The 8,956-nt window shown below is 36.3% G+C and overlaps 1 protein-coding gene across 1 annotated transcript; it reads left to right on the forward strand.

Annotated features, from left to right (window-relative positions):
* Positions 1-8,956, forward strand: LOC131982638 (ER lumen protein-retaining receptor 2-like). The gene is made up of 5 exons (XM_059347166.1): positions 1-225; positions 3,829-3,929; positions 4,824-4,982; positions 5,753-6,005; positions 8,494-8,956. Exons 1-5 carry the CDS (start codon positions 135-137, stop codon positions 8,526-8,528), a joined length of 639 nt encoding a protein of 212 aa, XP_059203149.1. The 5' UTR covers positions 1-134; the 3' UTR covers positions 8,529-8,956.

Below are 8,956 nucleotides of genomic sequence, written 5' to 3' on the forward strand. Positions count from 1 at the left end.
CGCCATATTTTCATCCCGTGGAGCTGCAGCCCGGTTTACTGCTGGAGTGGAGCAGGAAAAGCTCTCAGCTTTTAGTTTTTAGTGTAAAAACCTTCTGATTGTTCACAGGTTGAAGACTAAAAGGATTGTGCAACATGAACATCTTCAGGCTGACAGGAGACCTCTCTCACCTGGCTGCTATCATCATCCTGCTGCTCAAAATATGGAAAAGCAGGTCATGTGCAGGTGAGCTACACTATAATATTCATGCATAGGCTGCAGGATTGTTCCCCTGACGTTAGTGGGTTACTCTGGCTTTATTTAAATCCCTAAAAGGTCCTTTTTCTGCTTATTTTCTGTCTTCTTATCAAGCAACTCCAACATGCTAACGTTAGCATGTTGCTAACGTTTCCCACCCATTCATTTCTGAATCCTTTCCATCCTGCCTGTATGCAACCACTTAAAACATGTTTAAATGCCAAGTTGGTGTATTGTTTTCAGCACAACCTCACCTATATGACCTAATGATAATTGATCTTTTTATTCTGACTTACTGGATCAACAGTTTGAACCAAAAAGAAACAAAGAACATAAATGTTGTGTGTGATTCTGTGTGTGATCCTGTCATCAACTCTGGTTTTTATTCTAGTGGGACTCGATTTTATTTTTGTCATGTGTGTTAAGTGTAACAATTTTGGTCATTTTGTGTCTATGTAAGTCTTTTTGTGTCTTTTATGGTCGTTTTGTGTCTTTTTTTTAGTCATTTTGTGTCATTTTTGGTCATTCTGTGTCTTTTTTAGTCCTTTAGTCCAACACAAAGTGATTTTGAATCTTTTTTTTTACTTTCAAAACACTATCGTGCTCGATAAAGAATGTTAAATGTTGCAAATGTGAACAAAGGTTGCAAATATAACATATAAGAGGGTTCCATCCAGCTCTATCATTGTATTCTCATGGAGTTTACAGCCAGAACTTTAGAGGTAAATGTACAGTAGGGCTCCACGCTGCTTTGTTTTCTAGTCTGCATGTGATGAAGAAGTCCTGATTTGGAGCTTTTGGAGTCTCCACAGGGTTAAAGTTTGAAGTTAGTGGCTCTGACTACAGCATAGCATCAGCTAACTCTCTAAGGATGGCTAATGGGAGTTAATGAAGTGAACATGTCGGCTAAACGACCAGTTGAGCTCGTCACTTAGATGCCTGCTGTGTAAGTAGATGAATGAAACCAATAAATACAACGTTTATCACATGAATGTGGAGGTTTTTACCGGGTGGTTTTGCTTTCTTTACACATCAGCCATCCATCCATTTCTCCTGCTCTGTTGGTTTGAGGTTCGGTGGTCGATTTTTTTGGTCTGGCTTCTGACGTGGCGTTCTAGAAGGCGCTACGGAAGTCGCTAATCTGCTAAAGTAGTCTGTGTTCAGCATGCTTCAGTTCTCCAGCTGTTATAACGTGTATTTATTAAAATAAACCCGCATATTGAACATTACATATTCATAACAGAGTCATGTGTGGGCTTCAGTCAGGATCCTGCTTTAGATAGGAGAGCTGCTGTGGTTGTGTTGAAAGGTTAACTGGGATCAAAGTTAATGGAGGTCATGTTAGGTTACTACTGAGGCTTGGTAGTGTATATATATCTATGGTTGGTAGTGTTTATGTAGTGTTTATGTGTATTACTTTGCACACTCCAAAACCAAAAAAATAAATCAGAAATACAGAGTATAGATTAGAGCTGCAACAATTATTCGATTTATCAAACAATAACTGATTATTAAATTAATCATCAACTATTTTGATAATCAAATCATTGGTTTGAACAGTTTTTAAAGACAATAAGTCAATAATGGTAGTTTGAATACTAGACATGCAAAAGCTTCTCGTCTTGTAAGTGAAATTAAATTAATATTAAATAATTACCCTTACTTGTGGATGTCTGCTTTCCAGTGTGGGCCCAGAGACCGTCAACACTCAAGAGCTGGACAGGACACTAAAAAAAAAAGAACAGTAGTTTAGAGCTGCAACAGTTATTCGATTAATCGAACAATAACCGATTATTGAATTAATCGTCAACTATTTTGATAACCTAATAATTGGTTGGAGCAGTTTTTTTAAAGACAATTAGTCCAAATTCTCTGATTTCAGCTTCTTCAATGTGAATATTTCTGGTTTCTTTGTTCCTTTATGACAATAAACTGAATATGTCTTTGGTTTGTGGACAAAACAAGAGATTTGAGGATGTCATCTTGTGGTTTGGGAAACACTGATTGATATTTTTATACATTTTATTGACCAAACAACTAATCGATTAATCGTATAGACATTATATTTATTTTTAAATTTACTTAATAGCTTCACACAATGTTGGGACAGAATGTGGAGGACCAGTGTATTTTCTTTCCTGTTGTTTCATCTGTAAAATCTGATTGAAGAGCAGTTTTTTTAGTCACTTTGTTGCTTTCTATACTATCAAATGTAAAAAAAAAAGTAGCAGAGATCATATTTGTATAAAAAATATACAAGTCCATATAGAAAAGCCAACAGGTTCCAAAAAAGAAACCTTTTTGCGTACCACTGCACCACTCTGCTGCACAGTGTGGATCTGTATGCAAATAAAACAGCATCTAACTTATTTGCAAGGTAAAATGTTCAACAAAGACTCACATAGACACGTGTTCATAGCTCTTGTTTCCTCATGATGCTCGGTGATGTACGGTGTACGTTCAAGAACACAAATCCAGCCACTTGAGTTGGTCTTATACTTGAGATGTTTTTCGGTACAGGAAGTACACTGCAAAAAATGTGTTTAGTCTAAAAACCAGATCAAACAGTAAATCTGAGGGAAATGATCTTGCTGCATGGACAGATAATTTACCTTGACAGGATTTCTTAAATTAAGATTATTAAATCTAGAAAGAATTTCTAGATTTAATACAAAATTTTACACAAAAAAGACAAAAATGACCAAAAAAGAAACAAAAGATGTAAAAAGACACCAAAAAGACAAAAAAAGGCAAAACAGACACAAAAAAAGACACAAAAAGACCCCAAAAAAAAGACACAAGAAAGACGTAAAATGACCAAAAAATTAACAAAAGACTTAAAATGACCAAAAAGACATAAAAAGACAAAAAAACACCAAAAAAAGACACAAAGTTTTTTTAATCTTCAGTTCAGTTCAGTTCAGTATTCCCTTTATTTTCATTGATCAAGTAACAAGTACCATTACAACGAAATTTGGCCATCATCCTATCCAAACTTATACAACACACACAAACAATCAATATGACGAAGGTGAACAGGACAGGACGACAGGGAGAAGAGAGAGAAATACAGCACACGTGAGGAGAGGAAAGGAGGAAAAAAGCATGAAAAAAACCTCAGCACATGAGCACAATAATACATTTTCACAACAACATGAACAGGCTTTTGACATGCCACATGGGAAGGGGGGAACCAGCATAGCCAGGCAGCATCCTTGATAAGAAACAAATAATTTGCAGTTCACTTTTAACCGTACAACATGCATATTTCTAGATTTAAGAAATCTTGTCAAGGTAAATTATCTGTCCATGCAGCAAAGATCATTTCCCTCAGATTTACTGTTTTATCTGGTTTTTGCAGTGTAATACTGACTGTAAATAAGGCACACTATATATAAATGCTGCTTCATTATATAAGCTGATAAACACAAGCCCAGCTGTAGATTTTCCAGATAAATATTCATCATGTTTCCAGTAGATGTCCCTGTTCAACAAGGAAAATCACTCCTGATTCATGTTTTATCTGAACTTCTTGTGTTGCTGTTGTTCTGAAGTTGCTGATGTTAAACCTGCTTGATGTTTTTGGTAAAGGTATCTCTGGGAAGAGCCAAATCCTGTTTGCTATCGTGTTCACCACGCGCTACCTGGACCTGCTCAGCTCCTTCATCTCCCTCTACAACACCTGCATGAAGGTAAGACACCAGCCAGTCTCCCCTCTGACTAGCTCTAACCCTTTTACACCAGTTATAATAATAATAATAATAATATAATATCTTTATTTGTCATTGTAGCAGCTAGGATGGCCTGCTCTGGCCACTCCAAGGGCTCAGAGTCATTGGTTTACTTTCCTTATAAGGCAATATTGGGACTGCTGCCTTCATACATTTGCACCTTAATTACTGTGAGAAATGCAGGATCTTATTCTCTTCGTTCACCAGATCAGTTGTTGCTTTCTGTCCCTTCTGCTCTACAGAGTTGGGTCAAAGGCCATTTGTTTACTCTGCACCTTATGCTGGAATATGCTGCAGAAAGACTGGAAACTCACTGACTTTGTTTCTTTGAGCACTTTTAAATCCAAACTGAGAGTTATTGAGGCCAATTCCACAACATGCACTTGTTACTCATGACGTGTTTAAGGACTATGTCTTATGTAAATATGTAACTGTATTCTGTGTTTGCTGCCTCTTGGCCAGGGCTCCCTTGAAAAAGAAAGAGGTTCTTAATCTCAATGGGATATTCCCTGGTTAAATAAAGGTTAAATAAAAAAAAAATAAAAAAGCAGGTACAACGAAATTAAGTGCATTCCTTGTTCAGTGCAAAAGTAACAATAAATAAGTAAAAAGTCACTATGGACATAAAAAAGTGCATAAAAACCTCACACATATCCCACCCAGACACATCCACATTCATCAAATGTAAAAGATAAAAGCTTTGCTTTGGCAGCAGCGTTCAGTGAGGTAATGTCTGTTGGGTAGAAACTGTTTGTCCTGGTTTTTCTGGATCTGTATCTCCTGCCTGATGGCAGCAGGTCAAACAGTTTGTAACTGAACCTGCTCTGACTGTGTGTTCTCTGCGTTGTTCACCAGATGATCTACATCGGCTGTGCGTACGCCACCGTCTACCTGATCTACATGAAGTTCAGAGCCACCTACGATGGAAACCACGACAGCTTCAGAGTGGAGTTCCTGGTGGTTCCTGTCGGGGGTCTCGCTGTTCTCATCAACCACAACTTCTCTCTGCTGGAGGTGAGTTTCACCAGCTGTCTTACTGTCAAATAGTGTTGAACATCTCTCTGTGATAAACAATTTGATTTGCATCTAGATACACAGGTTATGGTACGATTCAGAAACGATATAGTTTTATCACAAACCGATTTGATACAGTGTAAGAATGATGCGATTTTATTTGATTCTACGGTTAATATTTGTTGTAGATATTTCATAGCGTGTCACTCACAAGTTTTATATTTTATTTATCTTCTGATTCGCCATGAAGTTAAAAATTTGTTTTATTTTGGGTCTGAACAACAAAAAGACCACAAACATCTTTCTACATTTATAATAATGTAAAGAAAGATCGTTCTAGAAGCTTTTTTTTTGTCATTTCCATCAGTCCCACGTGAAGCTGATCATTGCTGAGTGTAGGATTGATCTGAGTGACATCATTTACATTTTCCCTTCATCATCTAACCTGATAAAACATTGGTGTTCAGCGAACACACTCATGTTCTGGGATATTAAATAATCTATTTATCACCAGGATAGTCTATATATAGACGGAAATAATAAATAAATAAATAATATAATATAAAGGCTTTCCCGTGTCCCTGAGCAGGACACAGTTCACAGTAGAATGCAGGTTGTTATTCATGTGCAGCTGTTTGTTAAACAGAAAAAACACTTTTTTTAAATTGTTCACAACCCTACTGTCAAAGCATGACAGTTTTACTGTATTCTGGATGATTCTTACATGATTCTACAACTGATTTGTATTCCTCCTCCTTTAAATGCATCAGATCCTGTGGACGTTCTCCATCTACCTGGAGTCGGTGGCCATCCTGCCTCAGCTCTTCATGATCAGTAAGACGGGCGAGGCGGAGACCATCACCACCCACTACCTGTTCTGTCTGGGCATGTACCGCGCCCTCTACCTCCTCAACTGGATCTGGCGTTACTACTTCGAAGGCTTCTTAGACCTGATCGCCATCGTGGCCGGTTTGGTCCAGACCGTCCTCTACTGTGACTTCTTCTACCTTTACGTCACAAAAGGTGGGTTTCTGTCTGCTATCATCCAATATAGATTAGAGAGAGAAAACCGAGGAAATTAAGTCATTATGGGGGACCACTGCAAAAAAGGTTTGTCTAAAAACCAGATAAAAACACTAAATCTGAGGGAAGTTAGCCTCCAGAGGGATTTAGAGACTCAAATTAGGGGCGTTTCGGCGAGTGAGACCTGCCTCATTCTGGGTATTGCCAGGAAGTGGAAACAGCCCTATTAACATCTAAAACACATTTATAAGGGAATCAATTAGTTCTGGCTCGTCAGGAGGCAAAGCCACATAGAGTTGTGTGTCATCTGCGTAGAAGTAGATGACGTCACAGAGGGGTAATAAATAAAGATTAAAAGCGTTACTGGTTGATGTAATCTTCCCACTGGCCCTGAAGGCATCCTTTCCTGGAGTAACTGATGTAGAAAGTCTGATCTATAAAGTTCAGCTGGGTCTAATTTGAGGTTTTTCGCTATTTGAATTCCTTGAATCAAATGTTTTTTTAGTACAAAATTCCCTCTTTATATTACTGTTACAGCACTTCAGCTCCCAGGAAACACATAAAGGAGATTTTGTGCTAAAAAGGCTTTCAGTTTGGAAGGACGCAATTCATTTTACTAACCCAGACTGATGAGATCTCATATTTGCACCGGTTGAACTTTTTTTTTTTTTTTACAACATTAGGACTGCAGATTTCATCCTCTATTTTTTACAGTCATATTACAAAGATACTTCAGTAGTGTTGGTTGAGGAGATGTATCTTTTGAACTTCCTCTTTGATTTGGTGGTCGTTGCTTGTTCCCACCGCAGGAACTCTTCCAGGAACCTTCTGAGAAACAACATACCCGTATTTGCATTTTTAAACAGCACTGGACTATTAATTTCAGGGGTGAAGAAATAGAAAAAAGAGGGAAATTAAAATAAAAGTCCACTTATTTATCAATCTAAGTTGACATATTTCCATTTATTGGTATATCTATATATGTATTGCCTTGATTTTAAATTTATTTCAGCAATTGTTACATTGCTTTATTCATATATATATATATATATATATATGTGTGCACTACAGTTTGGAAGCAAGATCAAATTTGTACAAAAAAGTTTATAGTTTAATTGCTATACTTTGCAACAAAATAAACATGATTATTATATAAAGAGTCACTTATAGAACACATTTTACTATAATTATCCAGGAACATATTGAGGAAAATGGTTCAGTTCAATAAAGGAAAAGTCTGATCATGTAGTAAACACATCCAGAAATACAGAGAATACACACTGGTTTTAATAAGAAAGACATTGTGAACAGACAATTTAAATTGCTTCCAAACTTTCTGCCTGTATCTGTAGAATCAAAAGTTATGTTGCAAAAAAATCATGATGTAAATAATGAAGAATAATGAGTCTCTCTGTTATTTCTGCTGTGTGAAAATTGTGCCTCAAACACGCCATTGTTCTTTAAATCCGTCATCGGCCTAAATCGCCTAATCTTCACACTTCACTTTACAACGGCTGTGTAGCTCTGAAACAGATTCAAGAAATTCTTCATTTAAACCAGGGGTCTCAAACTGGCGGCCCGCGGGCAAATTGTGGCCCTCGTGACGATATTTTGCAACCCCCACCTTTATGAAAGTTTAATCTGAGTTTTATATGAATGGCACTTTATCGCTCCAGCTGGAGCTTTGTTTCACTTGTTTTTGTTAACAAAAAGAAAGGCAGCTGCTACCGGACCGTTTATTATCTGCCCTCTTGTTGTTACCATGTCATTTTGTCTTTTTTTTGGTAATTTTGTGTCTTTTTTAAAATAATTTTGTGGGTATTTTTTTGTAATTTTGGGTTATTTTTTGTCTTTATTTTTTTTTAGTAATTTGTCTTTTTTTTTTTTTTTATCGTAATTTTGGGTATTTTTTTGGTAATTTTGTCTTTTTCTAATATTTTTTTGTCTTTTTAGTAATTTTGTGTATTTTTTTGGTAATTTTGTGTCTTTTTCTAATTTTGTGTTGTTTTTTTAGTAATTTTGTGTCTTTCTTTTTTTTTGTAATTTTGTGTCTTTTTTGTTGTAATTTTGTCTTTTTTTTGGTAATTTTGTGTCTTTTTCTAATTTTGTGTTGTTTTTTTGTAATTTTGTATCTTTCTTTTGGTACTTTTGTGTCTTTTTTTTCCGTAATTTTTTTTCTTTTTTTTGGTCATTTTGTGTCTTTTTTTTTAAGTAATTTTGTGTCTTTTTTTTTTTAGTAATTTTGTGTCTTTTTTTGGTAATTTTGGGTCTTTTTTTTTGTAATGTTGTGTCTTTTTTTGGTCATTTTGATACCTCCTCCAGCGGCCCGCAGGTAATTTGAGTATGAGACCCCTGGGTTAAAGCTATTTGAAAAGGGAAACACTGAAACTTTTAAAGGAAATTGTTGTAAATCATATCTGGCAGCATGAACATATATATATCAGCTCTCTGATGGTTTCTGACTGTGTTTTTCTCTGTTATCTTCCAGTGTTGAAAGGCAAGAAACTGAGCCTGCCGGCGTAAAAACCCAGCCAGAAGGAGCCTCCCAGCAGACTCAGGAGTTTGTGGGAACATGATATCTCATGACCTGCAGCAGAAGATGCCTGAGACAGAGAGCCAACTATCGGGGAAAAACACTAGTCTTCTTCTTTAGGATTGCTGATGGAACTGGTAAACGCCAACAAACACCAGAGCTGAACAATAAATACCAGGTCAACCTTTGGATTTCTGTGTTCAGCATCTTGCCTTAAACGTCTTTTTTCATTGCTGTTCAAATAGGAGAAAAGGCTCTTCTTTTTTTTTTTCTACATGTGAGGTGTATACGCTTGTTTTTTAATTTTTTTTTATTTTATAATGTCACAAATATGGTCGACTCTGAAAAAAGTACCTTGTTTGACTTGATGAATTATACAAAATGTACAGTCTTATTAAAGAGTGAGATAAAGATGTAA

The sequence above is a fragment of the Centropristis striata genome, chromosome 13 (assembly GCF_030273125.1).
Source record: "Centropristis striata isolate RG_2023a ecotype Rhode Island chromosome 13, C.striata_1.0, whole genome shotgun sequence".
Classification (NCBI taxonomy): Eukaryota; Metazoa; Chordata; class Actinopteri; order Perciformes; family Serranidae; genus Centropristis; species Centropristis striata.